Source organism: Aquarana catesbeiana, linkage group LG06 (assembly GCF_042186555.1).
Source record: "Aquarana catesbeiana isolate 2022-GZ linkage group LG06, ASM4218655v1, whole genome shotgun sequence".
In the NCBI taxonomy this organism is placed as follows: Eukaryota; Metazoa; Chordata; class Amphibia; order Anura; family Ranidae; genus Aquarana; species Aquarana catesbeiana.
In genome coordinates, this window is record NC_133329.1 from 348,817,866 (window position 1) to 348,837,568 (window position 19,703).

General features: G+C 45.0%; 1 protein-coding gene across 2 annotated transcripts in view; it reads right to left on the reverse strand.

Moving 5' to 3' along the window:
• The window catches only part of LOC141147039 (sodium channel protein type 2 subunit alpha-like), a 265,941-nt gene that overhangs the window by 186,087 nt on the left and 60,151 nt on the right, over positions 1-19,703 (reverse strand). For both annotated transcript variants that reach the window (XM_073634017.1, XM_073634014.1), the window contains exon 2: positions 14,121-14,427. In XM_073634017.1, coding sequence (XP_073490118.1) covers positions 14,121-14,375 — 255 coding nt within the window. In that variant the 5' untranslated portion in view covers positions 14,376-14,427. The remainder of the gene's footprint in view (positions 1-14,120; positions 14,428-19,703) is intronic.

The following is a 19,703-nucleotide window of genomic DNA, read 5'->3' on the forward strand; positions in this document are numbered from 1 at the left end:
CCTCTCCTCTAAAATATGCACTGATTACCCCCATACTTTAAATGCCCTCACTGGACCCCACCAGCCTGAACAACTTAAGACCCATCTCCTTGCTGCCATTTGCATAAAAACTTTTAGAATGCTTAGTCTATAACCTTCTGTGCTCCTACCTCACTGACAACTTTCTTAACACCTTACAGTCCGGCTTTCGCTTACTACACACCATTGAAACTACCCTACTGAAACTCACTAATGCTCTACTAACTGCTAAAACCAATGGCCGCTACTCCATATTCATACTACTAGACCTCTATGCAGCCTTAGATACTGTTGACCATTCCCTCCTTCTCAAAAAACTTGACTCTCTTGGTCTTCAAGACTCTGCTTTCTCCTGGTTCTCCTCCTACCTATCACAGCGCTCCTTCAATGTTACCTATAACTCTGTTTCCTCTTCTCCACTTCCTCTTTCTGTAGGGATACCCCAAGGTTCTATCCTTGGACCCCTCCTCTTCTCCATTTACACCTCCCTTGATCAATTGATACTTCCAGTACCATCTCTATGCTGACAACACACAAATCTATCTCTCTGCTCCTCACTCCTTCAGTCTCCTCCCGCATTACTAACTTATTAACTGACATATCAGCATGGGTCTCTCACCATTTCCTCAAACTCAATCTTTCTAAAACTGAGCTCATAATTTTTCATCCGGTCGGTGCCCCCTCCCCTAACTTTTCCATTAAGATCAATAATACAACCATCAGCCCCCCCCCATGCCAGGGTGCTAAGTGTAATCCTGGACTCTGACTTGTCCTTTCAGCCTCAAATCCAATACTGTCCAAATCTTGCAGACTTCACCTTTTTAAACGTTAAACCACTAAACAACTTACTCACTCCCTTGTTATCTCTCGCCTTGACTATTCTAAATCCCTCCTCATTGGCCTACCTCTCCACAACCTGCTTTTCAGTCTATCATGAATATGGCTGCCAGACTCATCCACCTTACCAACAGTTCAGTGTTCGCCACCCCTATCTGCCAATCCCTTCACTGGCTTCCCATTGCCAAACAAATAAAATTCAAAACACTAATAATAACATACAAAGCCATTTACAACTCGGCCCCCAAGCTACATCACCAATCTTCTCTCCAAATATTACCCAAACCATCCTCTCCGCTCTTCCCAAGACCCCCTGCTCTCTAGCGCCCTTGTCTCCTTCTCCCATGCTAGTCTCCAGGACCTCTCTAGAGCCTCTCCCATTCTGTGTAACTCACTACCCCAATCTGTCCGGTTATCTCCTACTCTGTCCACTTTTAGGGGATCCTGAAAACTCATCTCTTTAGGGTAGCCTATCCTGCCTTCAGCTAATAACTGAATCTTCTACTTCCCTTAGTTTTATTTCACCAGCCCCTCCCTATTAGATCGTAAGCTAAGAGGAGCAGGGCCCCCTTTACCCTCTTGTATTGAATAATAATACAATGACCCACCATGCCATCATGTGACATTTCTCAGGGCTGTCCATTGGCCGTTCAGGCGCTGTGCACTGCACTGTGGTTGGAACTGGAAAAGATCAGGTGCTCCCTCATATCAGGAAGTAATGAGTATTTTACAGGCTCCAGCAGATAAATGGTGATGTAGGAACACTATAAAAGTAGGTATCAGTGGAAGGGCTATTAAGGGTACTTGTCACTATGATATGAATGAGCAATCTGCAATCATAATTTAAAATATGTGCTCACTGAAAATACAATATACTTTCCCATTAACTGTAGGACAAAGCAGAGCTATAATGACAATGGTCAAGAACACTGCACCTGCCACACTATTAGCTGGTCTCTGTTCTGTAGTACAAAGACTGAAATGCCTGTCTATAGCCTCTCCTTCAACAATCAGCAAAAATATATAACCATTCGAAAGTTTACACTTATGGCTTAGGGGGAGGCAGAAAAAAATTGGCAAAAAGGGGCGGTTTAGCTGCATTTTTACCCAATGGCTTCCCCAAAAGGGGAAGTTCCACTCTTCCTCCTCCCCACTTATCTGCCATATTTCAAACATATTTTTTTTTTGGGGGGGGGAGCATGTACCTAATTTGGACAGGTATCTGCACCCTCTTCTGTTCGGATTGCCTAGGAGATCCGAGCAGGAGTTCTCCTCCCACCTCCCTGCCCGTAGCCTTCTGGGACACATCACAGGTCCTAGAAGGCTACGGGACCATTCACAAAGTGCAGTGGGCAGCCGGCTGTACAGATCTAACTAGCGGGCATCGGGGACCCAAAGTCCGATGAAGAACCAGACCGGTTGGGGATGGTGCTGGATCCTTGGACAAGTGAGTACTTGCTTATCAAAAGTCAGCAGCTACAATTTTTGTAGAATGGACTAAAGACCCAACAGGGGTCACACTGCTTTGCTTCATGACCTGCTGTTAGGTATACCCTTTGACTCATGAGGCAGGCAGTGCTGCAAGTGAATCTGGCTACACAAAAATCACGTGCATTGCTTGTGGTTGCAGCATGGTGGCACAGGCTTTTAAAGTTTTGTTAGTTAAAAACTAGTCCTTGTTCTTTTGCACCAGTTAGGCTAGAGTGAGTTAAAATTTTGGCAAGACAAACTTCCCTGTCTCATTCCTAGGGGACGTTTAGTCTAATCCTAATAATGGTGTTCTAGTGCCACACCTTTGGCTAAGAAAGATCATGCTAAGTGCAAGAGTAATTCACTACAGACCTATGTTCATTTTTAAATGCCAAGTAAAGTCACCAACTGATGTAATACAGGTGATACTCAAAAAATTAGAATATCATGCAAAAGTTAATTTATTTCACTAATGCAACTTAAAAGGTGAAACTAATATATGAGATAGACTCATTACATGCAAAGCAAGATAGTTCAAGCCGTGATTTGTCATAAGTGTGATGATTATGGCTTACAGCTCATGAAAACCCCAAATCCACAATCTCAGAAAATTAGAATATTACACGCAATCAATAAACAAGGATTGTACATAGAACAATATTGGACCTCTTAAAAGTAAAGGCATGCATATGTACTGAGTACTTGGTTTGGGCTCCTTTTGCAGCAATTACTGCCTCAATGCGGCATGGCATGGAAGCTATCAGCCTGTGGCACTGCTGAGGTGTTATGGAAGACCAGATGCTTCAATAGCAGCCTTCAGCTCTTCTGCATTGTTCGGTCTCATGTCTCTCATGTTTTTCTTGGCAATGCCCCATAGATTCTCTATGGGGTTCAGGTCAGGTGAGTTTGCTGGCCAATCAAGCACAGTAATCCCACAGTCATTGAACCAGGGTTTGGTGCTTTTGGCAGTGTGGGCAGGTGCCAAGTCCTGCTGGAAAATGAAGTCAGCATCCCCATAGAGCTCGTCTATGGAAGGAAGCATGAAGTACTCCAAAAACTCCTGGTAGATGGCTGCGTTGACCCTGGACTTATTGAAGCACAGTGGACCAACACCAGCAGATGACTGGGCTTCCCAAATCAACACAGACTGTGGAAACTTCACACTGGACTTCAAGCATCTTGAAGTCTGTCTGTGTGCCTCTCCATTCTTCCTCCATACTCTGGGTCCTTGGTTTCCAAATGAGATGCAAAATTTGCTATTATCAGAAAAGAGGAATTTGGACCACTGAGCAACAGACCAGGTCTGTTTTTCTTTAGCCCAGGTAAGACGCTTCTGACGTTCTTTGTTGTTCAGGAGTGGCTTGACAAGAGGAATACGATATTTGAAGTCCATGTCCAGGATCCAGCTGTGTGTTGTGGCTCTTGATGCACTGACTCCAGCCTCAGTCCACTCCTTGTGAAAGTCCCCAACACTTTTAAATGGCCTTTTCCTGACAACCCTCTCCAGGCTGCGGTCATCCCTGCTGCTTGTGCACCTTTTTCTTCCACAATTCTCCCTTCTACATAACTTTCTATTCATGTGCTTTGATACAGCACTTTGGGAACATCTAACTTCTTTTGCAATTACCTGTTGAGGCTTTCCCTCCTTATGGAGGGTGTCAATGATGGTTTTCTGCACAACTGTCAGGTCAGCAGTGTTTCCCATGATTGTGATACCTACTGAACCAGACTGAGAGACCATTTCAAGGCTCAGGAACAGTTTGCAGATGTTATGGCTTAATTAGCTGATTAGAGTGGGACACTTTGAGCCTAGAATATTGCATCTTTTCACAATAATAGGATTTTTTAAAACAGCTTACCTGTAAAATCCTTTTCTTTCGAAGGACATCACGGGACACAGAGCCACAGTAATTACTGATGGGTTATATAGGTATCACTGGTGATTGGACACTGGCACACCCTATCAGGAAGTTCAACCCCCTATATAATCCCTCCCCCTTGCAGGGATACCTCAGTTTTGTAGCCAAGCAATATAGTGTATTAGAAGAGGGGCGGGACCTCTGTGTCCCGTGATGTCCTTCGAAAGAAAAGGATTTTACAGGTAAGCTGTTTTAAAAAATCCTATTTTCTTTCTCGAACATCACGGGACACAGAGCCACAGTAATTACTGATGGGATGTCCCAGAGCAATGCTACCTGAGGGGGGGGAACCACGACCAAGTAGGGTGCAATCAGACCTGAGGACCCTGTACCGCTGCCTGCAGCACACTACGCCCAAAGGCGATATCCTCATGCCTTCTCACATCCACCTGATAGAATCTGGTGAATGTATGAACTGAAGACCAGGTTGCGGCCTTGCAGATTTGAGCCATAGAGGCCTGGTGATGCACTGCCCAAGAAGCACCAATAGCCCTTGTGGAATGTGCCCTGATCTGAAACGGAGGAATCTTCTGTTTCAAACCGTAAGCTTGAATGATCAACTGTCGAATCCATTTAGAAATGGTAGCTTTTGACGCTGCCTGTCCTCTATTGGGACCCTCTGGCAGCACAAACAAAACATCCATCTTGCGGATCTGAGCAGTTGCCCCTAGATAGGCCTTAACTGCTCTTACTACATCCAACAAATGTAGAGATCTCTCTTCCGGGGAACAGGGATCTGGAAAAAAGGAAGGTAGAACAATGTCTTGGTTTAAATGAAAATCAGAAACCACCTTCGGTAAAAAACTAGGATGAGGGCGTAGTACCACTCTATCCTTGTGTATAATCAAATAAGGCTCCTTACAGGAAAGAGCTGCTAATTCTGATACTCTTCTAGCAGAAGAGATGGCCACCAGAAAAATTAATTTCCTTGTCAACAAGACCAAAGGAATCTGACTTATTGGTTCAAAAGGCCGTTTCTGTAACACAGCCAGGACCAAATTCAAGTCCCAGGGGTTTAGGGGCGCTTTAACCGGAGGATTAAGACGCATCACCCCCTGCATAAAGTTTCGGACCAAAGAATGCGAAGCAAGTGGCCGCTGAAATAATACTGATGAAGCAGAGACCTGGCCCTTGATGGTACTCAAGGCTAGCTTCATCTCTAATCCCATCTGTAGAAAATTAAGGATTCTACCTATGACATATTTCCTGGGATGCCAACCTCTGGATTCACACCAGGTTATATAAGCCTTCCAGACTCTATGATAAATCATCCTGGAAGCTGGCTTCCTTGCATTAATCAAGGTAGATATGACAGGACCTGAGAGCCCACGACTCTTCAGAACGTGGGTCTCAATAGCCAAACCGTCAAATTTAGCTTTTGTAAGGCAGGATGGAACACTGGACCTTGAGATAACAGGTCTGGGCGTTCCGGTAGTGTCCACGGGGAACCTACCGTCATCCTTACTATTTCTGCATACCAAGTCCTTCTGGGCCAAGCGGGGGGCCACCAGAAGTACCGACTTCCTTTCCTGCCTGATCCTGCGAAGGAGTCGTGGTAGTAGCAGAATAGGCGGGAATGCGTAAATCAGTGAGAACCGATGCCACGGAATCACCAACGCATCCGTCCCGCATGCAAGAGGATCTTTTGTCCTTGCCACAAATCTGTCTATCTTTTTGTTGAATCGGGATGCAAAGAGATCTACATCTGGAACCCCCCATCTTTGGCATATGGCCCAAAAGACGTCGGGATGCAGAGACCATTCCCCTGGAAGTAACTGCTGGCGACTTAGATAGTCCGCCTGCCAATTCTCTATTCCCGGGAGGAAAACTGTCGATATGCATGGCACATGCATCTCTGCCCAGACTAAGATCTGGTTCACCTCTTTTTGAGCAGCTCGGCTCCGGGTGCCTCCCTGATGATTGACATAAGCCACTGCTGTGGCATTGTCGGACTGGATCCTGACCGGACAACCCTGTAGCCTGATAGTCCAGGCCTTTAGAGCTAGATGTATCGCCCGGATCTCCAGAATGTTGATGGGTAAGGTCCTCTCTGTCTTGGACCATACCCCTTGGACCGCAGCCTGTTCCAGAACTGCTCCCCAACCTGACAGACTGGCATCTGTTGTTTCCACCGTCCAGGTAACCGGTAGAAAGGATTTCCCCTTCTGCAGGTTTTCGGGTATGAGCCACCAATTGAGGCTCTGACGCACCGCATGCGACAGGTGCATCGGAAAGTCTAATGCCTGAACCTTCTTGTTACAGGTCGACAGAATACTGTGTTGCAGCATTCTTGAGTGAAACTGAGCATAGGGAACTGCTTCGAATGAAGACACCATCTTCCCTAGTAGCCTCATACAAAGGCGGACTGAGGGACCCTTCTTGGTCCTTACTGTCAGAATCAGCTCTCTCAAAGCAGTGATCTTTGCCTGGGGTAGAAATATTTTCTCCTGGCTTGTATCTATAATCAGACCTAAATACTCCAGTCTTCTTACTGGTTTTAGGAAAGACTTTTCTAAGTTGAGGATCCAACCCAGGTGTTCTAGATACCTGACCGTGGTCCTCAAGTTTCCATTCAAAGAGGCTACCGACCGGTCTATCAAGAGCAGGTCGTCTAGGTATGCTATGACAGCTATACCCTGAGCCCTTAATCTGGCCAGAGGAGGAGCCAAGATCTTTGTGAACACTCGAGGTGCAGTGGCTATCCCGAAAGGCAGAGCCACAAACTGGAAATGGCGCCCTCCTACCTCGAAGCGCAGAAACTTCTGATGAGCAGGAAAAATGGGCACATGCAGATATGCATCTCTGATGTCTATTGATGCCAGAAATTCTCCTCCCTGCAGGGTGGGAACTACTGTTCGAATTGATTCCATGCGGAAGGATTGAATCCTTAGGAATCGGTTCAGATCCCTTAAGTCCAAAATGGGCCTGACATCCCCATTTGGCTTTTGGACCGTAAAAAGTTTGGAATAGAAGCCCAATCCCTGGTCCTTTGCGGGAACTATCATAATGACCTCCTGCAACAAAAGTCGCTCTAACGCTAGAAGGAGCGACTGCTTCTTCTCTGGGTCTCTGGGAACATTTGATCTGAGGAACCGAGGAGAAGGGAATTCCTGAAACTCCAGCTTGTACCCTAAGGTTACCGTGGAGATTACCCATCTGTCCTGGAAGTCCTCGTGCCAGAGCTCTGAGAACTGTCGCAGTCTTCCCCCCACTCAAGTGAGCGGGGGCGCCCCCTCATGCAGAGGTCTTAGTGTTTTGCCTAGTAGGCTTCTTTCCCCAGGACTTCTTTTGTCCCTGGGGTTGACTCTTGTCTCTGGACCCCGATGGAGGCGGCCGTCGAGACTGCCTGGAGGCTGAAGCCCCCGGCGCTGGGGAAAGAGTCCGTTTAAAAGAGGGACGCTTACTCTTCTTCTTGACAGGTAAGAGAGTGCTTTTCCCACAAGAGATTCTCTTGATATAGTTATCCAAGTCCTCTCCAAACAACCTTGCACCACGAAATGGAAACCCAGCCAGTAGCTTCTTACATGGTGCTTCGGCTGACCAATTTTTCAACCATAGGATTCTACGTATATGCACCAACCCCAGTGAAAGACGGGAGGTTTGCACGATAGAATCTCTAATGGCGTCAACCACAAAGCATAAGGCCGCTGGAAGGTTAGCAAACCCCTGGGCCTGCTGTTCAGGTAATACTTTGATGACCTGCTTAACATGGTCTCTTAAGTATTGACAGACTCCAATCGCTGCTACTGCAGGTTGGGCCACTGATCCTGCTAAGGAGAAAACATCCTTCAATAGGGATTCCATCCTTTTATCTACAGGATCCCTGAGCATCTGAGCATTGTCTACAGGACAAGTCAGGCTATTATTTACGGAGGAAATGGCGGCATCAATAGCCGGTATTCCCCACATTTTAATAAACTTTTCTTCCATCGGATAAAGTGTTGAAAACTTTCTCGGCGGAAAAAAACGTTTGTCTGGGTGATCCCACTCAGAATAAATGAGCTTTTCAAGTAAAGTATGAACAGGAAAAGCATGTGCTGCTTGGAAAGGTTTCAGTGACCCCAAAGCAGAAGAGGATTCTTTAGCAGTTTCAGGTATGGGCAACTTAAATGTGGAGCGGACCAATCCAGTGAGGATCTGCACTAAGACTTTCTCCTCTTGGGAAGTCACAGAGGGTCCCTCTCCACCTGATTCCCCCGAAGAGGAATCATCCGTCCCATCCCGATCCTCTGAAAGGGATTCATCTCCTTTATCCCAGAGCTCCTCTGTCTGAGGGTCTTGGGGAACAGAGGAAAGCCTAGTGCGTTTTCTTCCACTGAGTGAAGACGTAATCACGGCCATTAATCTTTCCTCTAGACCATTAATGGTTGAGGAAAAAACCTCTTGTGTAATATATACAGGGGCTGAAGTGCCAGAGGCAGGTGTAGCCCCTAACCCCGATGGCTCTCCCCGGCTAGCCGTCCCTGGCCCATCTTTAGAGGGGGAGGATGCTGCCGACAGGGGGCCCTCAGAACCTGAACGAGATCCCCTAGTGTCTCTGGTTCCTGGGGTGCTTGAACCTCTTCTACCCATAGTGCAAAGCAACAAGGTGTGAGGTATACAAATGAACACTGCCTGCTGAGCGATGTAGTCTGGCTAAAAGCCTTGCTACCCAATGCTCAGTCTGGTGTTACTTCAGTAAATGCTGCCTAGGAGAATGCCTGTGTCCCACCTTACATGCGACCGTCAGCTCTGTGTCTCTCAGAAGGCTGAGTGCACCTGTACAGAGTGCCTTTAATAGCCTGCAGCTGGCCTGAGTGGGAGTCTGAGCACTCTGTGCTGACGTCCCGCCCCCTCCTCTACCGCCCCCCCCCCTCGAGTTTTGAAAAAAACGAGCGCTTCCCGCACTGCCGACTCTCCTGTCATGCTTCTGGAGAAAGGCTGGGGATGGGGGGGGGGAGGGAGGCTGGTAACAAGATCTGCCTGAACGGCTATCTTCAGAGATGGTGGCCATTAGGCCGCAGAGCCCGGGTGGTATAACCACTTTCTAGACCCCTGTGGCCCCTCTCTAGCCTGGGGGGAACATTCAAACATGAGAAATCCCCCCTTCCACCTTACCTGTTTGCAGCCTGCTTGAGACGCTGGGACATAATCAGCGATTACAACACCTGAGACAGACAGTCAGCATGTGCAGGTTTGTGCTCTTGGCAGCCCCCCGGTGGTCACAATAGGCATAGCATGCATTTACCTTAAAGGAGAAAAGCCACTAGAACTCAAAAATTCTGTGGAATCTCCTCTTACCTTATCCAGCTGCAGGGTGCTGTTTACACAGACCCAATCTTCACCTCTCACGGTGGGCTCCGTTGAAAAAACCGTCAGAGACTGGGGCCCCCTACGAATAGGGGGATCCAACAGTTCTGGGACCGTAAAGCACCTTGCCAGAAATTAGGAAGTTTAAAGCCATTTTCTGATCTGCGGGGTCCAGCTCTCTAAAAAGAGAAGCATTACGGGTAAAACCTCGTTTCTTCGGACACGAGGCCCGGGTACCATTCAATTCGGCCATGAAAAGACACTTTGAATGGATCCGGTTCGCCTGGCTTGCCCCAGTATAGGATCTTAGGATATTCCCTTTGGAGCTCAGCACAGGACATCTTTACACGTCCATCACCTAAGACACTGGCGTAAAAAACTGAGGTATCCCTGCAAGGGGGAGGGATTATATAGGGGGTTGAACTTCCTGATAGGGTGTGCCAGTGTCCAATCACCAGTGATACCTATATAACCCATCAGTAATTACTGTGGCTCTGTGTCCCGTGATGTTCGAGAAAGAAATTCTAATTTTCTGAGATTGTGGATTTGGGGTTTTCATGAGCTGTAAGCCATATTCATAACAATTATGACAAATCACGGCTTGAACTATCTTGCTTTACATGTAATGAGTCTATCTCATATATTAGTTTCACCTTTTAAGTTGCATTAGTGAAATAAATGAACTTTTGCACGATATTTTAATTTTTCCAGTATCACCTGTATATCTTTGCCAGTGACTTTGCTAGCACAGTCTCTGTAGTACCAATGCTCTCAGCTAAACCCTTCTGCACATCTACCACTTAACACTCTCACCTTATCACCAAGGACACTCAATCTCCCTATATGCTTTTTTATTCAAAGCTGAACTTCAGGCAAACAGATGAATACACATATTAAATACATTTAAATAATCTGTTATTTGTGTTGTCTATTTAGTCCTAAGATTTACACAGTTCTGCCAAGAGAAACAGCGCTGTCCGGCAGAGCAGGAGATCTGTTCTCTGCTGCATTAAAGTAACACTCACAGATCTTGTCCCTCCCCCAACCTGTGACTGTACAGTGAAAGGAGAAGCAGCACACTGATAAGCTCATTACTCTGTCACTTTGCTCTCTCGTCCCCTTAGCATATTTCTTGTTGTGCATCTATGTAAAAAGCTGAATGAATTTGTGTCCTTTATACATGCTGGATTTCAGCTTCTATTGAGGGTACAGAGAATCTGGGAAAGACTTTCATAACTGGAGCATGTAAGCACACAACTCTTGCTGCCTAAGTCAATACTTTGCTTTGGAACATCGCCGTTAGACTCGGTTTACACTGCTGTGGTGTGAATTACATCTGATTTTTTCTGTGTGTAAAGTGCAATTCTAATACGAATTTTATGCAAATTGAAGTTTATGGAGCTGAATTCACTGCACCAGATCAAACTCACACATGACCCTTTTTTTTAGCCACATCAGCATTGCACCACATGTGAATGGTCTTAATTGAAAACAATTGGGTTGATTTACTAAAGGCAAATAGACTGTGCACTTTACAAAGTGCAGTTGCATTCTGCAAGTGAGCTTAGTAAATGAGCAGAAGCTCTGCTGACTTCAATCATGTGCAAGCAAAAATGCATTTTTATTTTCTTTGCACATGTTTGGGTATTCTTTGTAAATCTTTACCTCATTTAGTAAGCCCTGGAGCAACCACACTTGCTGATTGTAACTGCACGTTGCAAAGTGCACAGTCTACTTGCCTTTAGTAAATAAACCCAAATTTCAGATGACGTGCAAATTTATGTATTTGGAACTGATCATAATCACATCAGAATTCGCATAAGTGTGAACTGGGCTTTACTCAGAATCTTTTCTTGTTTTACTGATATTTACTTGACTTATAATACTAGGATTGTTTATAAATACGTTTATATGCAAAGACTTTAGTTATTATGATAGGAAAAACATGTGTGTAGCATCTGAACAGGAAAAAAGCCATTTTGTTGTCTCTAACACCAACAGACACAGCATACTGTGCTGAACAGCAATTCCGGCTCTGCAGACACAGAGGACAGTTGGAATTATACCTTCTCTACTGATAAATAATAAAACAGAGTCATTGTGGAGAGAGACCCTGATATCAGTGAAAGATAAAAGCCTGGTGGGGGGACCATTCCTATCAGATTACCCCCAGCATTCTTTACTTCCTTACTTAAAATTTTTACGACTTTCATATGGTACAATAAACCTGCTAGAGTCAGCTTAGCATATTTAACAATACCCAAAAATAAGGGGGGCGTTGGAATTTCAGGTATGCAGCGGTTTTACTGGGCCTGTCATATGACAGGCATAGTAGACTGGCAAACTCAGGCACAGTATAAAAGATAAGTTACACTAGAATGCGCTTTTACTCCCTATGTGTTAAATGCTGCCCCCTGGTTTTCCCCTCCAGATGCCTAGAGGAAGTTATAATCACATCTTTTAATAGGGTTAACATTCATACATTTTAGATGGCTTGCTCAAACTCTTCAATTTCGATGATTTTGGGCCCCATGACACCAATACGCAGCAACCCTGACTTTCTCCCAGACTACCCAGGGCCTTTTTTGAAAGACTGGAACATTTGATCTTGCCAAACGCTTCTTCAAAAATGGTACATTCAGAGATAGACTGAATATATCACTTAAGTCCCCTTTCGGATTCCCTCCTTACATACTTTTAGATCAGACACTTTTTGAAACTGCCCTCTAGATCATTGAATCGCAGGAAACTACTATACTCCTGTGCCTTTAAGGCTCTCTGCAGCCTCATCTCATATATACTGTATACATCTACACTATATTACCAAAAGTATTGAGACGCCTGCCTTTACACACACGAACTTTAATAGCACCCCAGTCTTAGTCCGTAGGGTGTAATATTGAGTTGGTCCACCCTTTGCAGCTATAACAGCTTCAACTCTTCTGGGAAGGCTGTCCACAAGGTTTTAGTTGTGTGTCTATGGGAATGTTTGACCATTCTTCCAGAAGCGCATTTGTGAAGTCAAGTACTGATGTTGGACTAGAAGGCCTGGCTTGCAGTCTCCACTCTAATTCATTCCAAAGGTATTGTCGGATTGAGGTCAGGACTCTGTGCAGGCCAGTGAAGTTCCTTCACCCCAAACTTGTTCATCCAAGTCTTTATGGACCTTGCTTTGTGCACTGGTCCAAATCATTTGTTGGAGGGGGGTGTTTTTCAGGGGTTGGGCTTAGCCCCTTAGTTCCAGTGAAGGGAATTCTTAAGGTGTCAGCATACCAAGACATTTTGGACAATTTCATGCTCCAACATTGTGGGAACAGTTTGGGGATGGCCCCTTCCTCTTCCAACATGACTGTGCACCAGTGCAGAAACAAGGTCCATAAAGACATGGATGAGCGAGTTTGGGGTGGAGGAACTTGACTGGCCTGCACAGGGTGAGCCAACTCAATATTGAACCCTACGGACTAAGACTGGGATGCCATTAAAGTTCATGTGTGTGTAAAGGCAGACGTCCCAATTCTTTTGATAATATAGTGTATCTTTTGGCACACAGTCCCATTAACTCAAGCGCAAAAAATGGGAATCAGAGCTAGGAGTACAAATTGCAGAGGACTGGGAGTAGATACATACTTCTAATCATAAGGCTTCCCTAAAAGTTAATGTTCAGGAAAATGGCTATAAACTTTGTACTCATTGGTACAGGACTCCCGCTTACCTGTATAGGTTCAACCCTTGTGTATCGAACTGATGTCTGTGCTCTTTACTTAGGGAAGGTAATCTGCTTTATATCTGGTGGGACTACCCCCAATTACAAACATATTGGTGGCAGGTTCACCCGATTGATAGAAATGTCACCACTTACATGCTTGAATTTTCCCCAGCCCAATATTTGCTGCACTACTCTTCCTTGCCAGGTGGGCAACACCAGAAGTATCTTGTGACCCATATGGTCAGTTGGAGGAACTGATTTACACCTCACAAGATAAACTTACAGACCTTATTACAATTTGGGCATGCTGGATTCATTTCACATCCATCCAGAGCTACACCACTATCATGTCCAGTTAAGGGTGGTTCTATTTGCAACTTCTAGCCTTTGTTCTTTAACTTGCCCTTAACAGAGTCCACTCAATTTATGAGTTTGGGGGGACAAACTATCAGGCAGGCTACCTTTTCTCAGCCTACCCAACTTACATATCCCTACCCCTTCCACTCTTTCCTGTCCCCCCCCCCCCCCCCACATTTTTTATCTATTCTATTTTCTTTACTTTCTTGTGCCTCTTTGGACTCTTACTTGCGTTACCCTACATGTGTATGTTCTTCAATAAAGTTTTCTTTGAACATGCTGGAATATGTACGTTACCCCTGTCTGCAACAGGGAGAGTGCTTTTGTTTTTGTACCTCTGGCTTGTATCAATTTTTGTTTAAACATTTAATTAAAATTGTTGTGGAACAAAAAAACTGGTGAAGGGGATTTCATTTGTTGACACTTATTTACCCTCACCTAAAACACCAGTTTTGGACACATTTGGTCTTTTCTTAGCCAGTGTTACTATCAATCTTCTAGCGCCAAACAATACATACTCTTACCTTCTGGTTAGCATAATATGGATCAATATCCTCCAGGGGTTCTGATACCATTCCTGGGGGGATGTCACCATATATAAAGGCCAGCTTTTTACCAGCTTCCAAGTCACTATTTGGTTTTGGACCATCTTCTTCACTTTCTTGTTTGGACTTGGTATTTTTCTCCTCTGAAATACGTTTCTCAATGGCTTTGAGAGATTCCCTGGTAAAAAGTCGAAAGCTGTCTGGCCCAGGTGGTACAATCCGTTGCTGCGCCATCTTTTCATCCTGTTCCGCTTATTCACCATTGAGCTTCATGCATAGCAAAACCCTGATCAAAAAAACATACAGATAATTTGTTACAAGAAACAAGATCATTATCCTACAAAGTATTATGCCGCGTACACACGGTCGGACTTTACGGCAGACTTTGCCCGGCGGACGGGATTTCGTCGGACAATTCGATCATGTGTGGGCTCCAGCGGACTTTGTTTTCTCAAAAGTTGGACGGACTTAGATTTGAAACATGTTTCAAATCTATCCGACGGACTCGAGTCCGGTCGAAAAGTCCACTCGCCTTATGCTAGTTCGACGGACAAAAAGCCACGCTAGGGCAGCTATTGGCTACTGGCTATCAACTTCCTTGTTTTAGTCCGGTGTACGTCATCACGTACAAATTCGATGGACTTTGGTGGATTGTGTGTAGGCAAGTCCGTTCATTCAGAAAGTCCGTCGTAAAGTCCGTCGAAAAGTCAGCCAGGCAAAGTCTGCCGTAAAGTCCGACCGTGTGTATGCGGCATTACAGTTTTATAGAATGTTACATAAGAATAGTTCCTATAAAAGTTACACAACAATGTTACTCTTGTATCATTCACATAAGATTTTTATATGATCGTTAAGCATTTACAGCCTTGCAATGCTGTATTTTGGCAATAAACTGTAGATAAAAATCATAAATGTTCTAAAATAGATTCTTAACCAGCTCTCCCCTAATTGCTAATTGCTTACCAAAGATGCTTTATCATTATATGTCACATTATGGATCAGTGGGGTTTTCAGAGGGGTACAGGGAAGGCGGAACATGTGCAAGCTCTGTCACCCATCCTTGAAAATCCACCAACACACTGGCCCACTATCACTAAGACCCCAAAGTCCAAAATTCCCTGATCTGGGCTGCCAACATTCACAAATTACTGGCTTGTGAAGAACCTTGCTCTTGACACCTCTGGTCAGTATACTTTACAGTCCAGCAGACTGTCATACAGGCTTCCACAGACCACACACAGTATTCTTTAGCAGTTACAGGTTAGCTAGACCAGACAGTACTACCTCTAGGGTTAGTATGGACACCCACTCACAGTCTCTTACCACCAACCACCACTAGAGGGAGATGTAGCTGACTGAACACTAATAACCTAATAGGACAATTCTGGAAAAACTACTTGTTTAAGTAGGGAGTCACTGGTGTCTCTTTACCGCCTGACCCAATGATATGTTTATTTCATAAAACTACATATAATATTCCCATTGTGCATGTTCCTGGAAAATGGAAAGAGGTAAGCGGGTGCTGTAGTAACTACCAGCTGTAGACTGGTAACATCATAAATCAAAACATATATCCCCAGTACATCATTGTTCTTCCAGGTAACATCCAAATGTTTGCTAACCACTTGGAGACCGGGCCATGTAGCTTTACTGCTACAGGGCGGCTGCTCTGTGCAGAATCACGTATATATACGTAATTCTGCATTTCTGGGTAGGGGGCACATGCGCGCCGTCGGTGCATTGCTGGGTTGTGACTAGGCACAGCACAAGCTGATCAGCAGGTGCCGGTCAATAGATGACCACAGTCACCCACTGATCATTGAGGAGGATGACAGGACAGAGCTCTGTCAATGTAAACAATACAGAGCTCTGTCCTGTCAGCTGGGATGATCCGGTTTTTGTTTCCATACAGAGCAGGGAATAAAAAACAGCACATCCCTTAGTAAAAGCACCTCACAGTACACACATAAACACTGGTTAGGCACACATTTAACCCTTTGATCGCCCTAGATGTTAACCCCTTCCCAGCCAGTGTCATTACAGTGACAGTGTATATTTTTAGCACTGATCACTGTATTAGTGTTACTGGTTCCCACAAAGTGGCAGTTAGCATCAGACTGTCTGCCCTACTATCACAGTCCCACTATAAGTCGCTGATTGTCCCCATTACTAGCAGTGGCGGCTGGTGCTCAATATTTTGGGGGGACAGCAAGGAGGCATGGGGGGGGCGTTACTCCCCCTCCCAGGAAACAGACATGAAGCCATCGATCAACAGCACCACCAACTACCTACCCCCCCCTGGCGGGAGACACGGGGGCTCCCCACGCAGGAGTCGGACACAAAGGTGGCGATCACCAGCACCACCAACCCCCCCAGCAGGAGACAGATGGATGGGAAGGTGGAGGGCCCCCCTCCTTCCTCCACTGTCTGGGTGTGGCTGCAGGTGAGTGGTCCATGGAGACCTCGCTCCGGGGCCGTTCCTTCTCCTCCCAGCCAAACAGGAAGTGGTTCCTGAGGCTCCCTGGCCAATCTGGTCTCAGGACCCGTGGCCGCTTCCTGATTGGCCAGGAGGAGAATCAGGATGACAATAGCGAATATTATTTCGCTATTGTCACACAAGTGGGTGGGCTTCTGCGCCCCAAGCCAACCCGTTTTTGAAGCCAACTAGAGCCACAAACTCTAATGGTGCTTAAAAAAAAAAAACATTGGAATCCATGCGTCCAGCGCCCTGCATGTAGATTAGGGGGCCGGATGCATGGATGGGGGGGTGGCGCCCCTGTGCCCCATATGGACGGGCAGCCACTGAATACTAGTATAAAAAAAAAAATTAATACAAATTCCACTAGATATACACCATAAAAAGGGAAGAATTGGAAGTTTAAATAAGGCATGTGACATGCATGTGTCACAATTGGTAAAAAAGATGCACAATGGCAACATTATTGATTCATAGGTATACAAATAAAACATGGCACGTTACAGAAATTAAAGATGTTAGTATGAGCTGATATGCATTCCTTAACATCAAATTGCTTTAAAATACATATTACAAGAAATTCCAAAAATTCATGTATGAGATCTAGATGTAGACGCATGATTGTGATATAGCTGCATCCAAAAATGTCAACGCATTTTGTGGAATATGCTCCACTTCCTCAGGACCGGATGCAGAATATATATATAAATTAGCTCACAGTTCAGAGTGTGGTACTGGAAGTTGAAGGTAGCTGAGAATATGTCTGTCCCGTGAGCTGTAGAAGCGTACCTTGCGGGTGTCCAAGGCACATACATGCCACACTCCAGGAGGGGAAAGATCTCCATGTAACAATTGAAAGTGATGCATATAGCATCTTTCTTGTGAACCCAATGGTGGTAACAATGAATCCAAGTGTGATCTACAGCATCCCCAGGAGGAAAACATGCTGTGTCCGCTGACATCCCAGAGGGTCTGGTCAGGTACACCTGAAAAACTAACAGGCGGCCCTGAATGGGTGGGGCCTAAAGACTAAAAACACAATAAATTCTGTTAAGATTCAGTTCATTTATCCAGTCGTGTGAAAAGGAAACGCTCTTTATTTGTTTAATTTGTACATGATTAGATAACCAAAGTTGATAGTCACAATTTATTGTGTGTATGTTCTCAAAACCTTTAGCATATCAGGCTCAATATGCCACTATTTAAGCACACTGAACAGTACCATACCAAAAAACATAGAGGGACACTGGGTGACCTTATAAAATTTAACAGCAACCACTGGCATTCAGGTATGATCTTACCTAATACAAGTTGAAAGTGGACTCCAGTTTGAAAAATGTTGTGTAATGCCGCGTACACACGAGCGGTCTTTACAGCAGACTTGGTCCGGCGTACTGGATTTCGTCGGACAATTCGATCGTGTGTGGGCTCCAGCGGGCTTTGTTTTATCAAAAGTTGGACGGACTTAGATTTGAAACATGTTTTAAATCAATCCGTCGAAATTGAGTCCGGACGAAAAGTCCGCTCGTCTGTATGCTAGTTCGACGGACAAAAAGCCACGCTAGGGCAGCTATTGGCTACTGGCTATGAACGTCCTTGTTTTAGTCCGGTCGTACGTCATCACGTACGAATTCGACGGACTATGGTGGATTGTGTGTAGGCAAGTCCGTTCATTCAGAAAGTCTGTCATAAAGTCCGTCGAAAAGTCCGCCGGGCAAAGTCTGCTGTAAAGTCCGCTCGTGTGTACGCGGCATTAGGGTTACAGGGGGATGTGAAGGCTGTAGCTTAATTCTTTACTGCCAGGCAAGCAAGGGTTTCATTGTACAGGTTAGAGAAGCATAGTTGTCATGTTTGTTTTAAGGTATACATTAGTCCTTTTAAGCCTAGTACACACTATGAGAAAATCTGAAGACCAATCCTTCGATTTTCCACAAAAGTGATGATATGGTCGGAATGGTATTAACTTGTACAAAAATTCTTGGCTGACAAAGGCAAACGTAGCTACGTATCAGTGTAGTAAGAGGAAGCGTAGGGTTGTTCTATGTCTCTGAGCTTGCACATTTTTTGCTTTTTGATTATTTCTGTACGATTACTGTACACATTAACCACTTCAGCCCCGGAAACACTTCAGCCCCAAGTTTTCCCCCTTAATGACCAGACCATTTTTTGCAATACGGCACTGCGTTGCTTTAACTGACAATTGAGCGGTCGTGTGACGTTTTACCCAAACAAAATTGACGTCCTTTTTTTTACCCACAAATAGAGCTTTCTTTTGGTGGTATTTGATCACATCTGCGTTTTTTATTTTTTGCGCTATAAACAAAAAAAGAGCGTCGATTTTGAAAAAAAAAAATTTTTTTTACTTTTTGCTATAATAAATATCCCCAAAATTTCTTCATCAGTTTAGGCCAATATGTATTCTTCTACATATTTTTCATAAAAAAGAATCACAATGAGTGTATATTGATTGGTTTGCGCAAAATTTATAGTGTCTACAAAATAGGGGATAGATTTATGGCATTTTAATTTTTTTACTAGTAATGGCGGTGATCTGCGATTTTTAGCGGGACTGCGACATTGCGGAGGACAGATCAGACACTTATGACACTTTTTTGGGACCATTGACATTTATACAGTGATCAGTGCTATAAAAATGCAGGGGGGGGGGATCAAGGGGTTAAATGTGTTCCCTGGGAGGTGTTTCTAACTGTGGGGGCATGGGATTGACTGGAGGAGGAGACACATTGTTGTTCCTAATTACTATGAACAGCAGATCTGTCTCTCCTCCCCTGTCAGAACGGGGATTTGTGTGTTGACATACACAGATCCCCGTTCTGGCTCTGGTGCCCGCATTTGCGGGTGGCCGGCGGACATCACGGCCGCCGGCCATGCACATCGGGTCCCCCGCAAGCAGCGGGCGCACGCACCTGCTATGCCTCTTAAAGGAGCCTAGGTACCAGTATGCCGATTTGCGAGAATGAGCTGACCTGCCGCCGTATAATGACTTGTCTGGTCAGCAAGTGGTTAAACGAAAATCGGACAGGTCTGGTATGGATTTTGGGGGGACCTCACGCCATTTTTTTAAA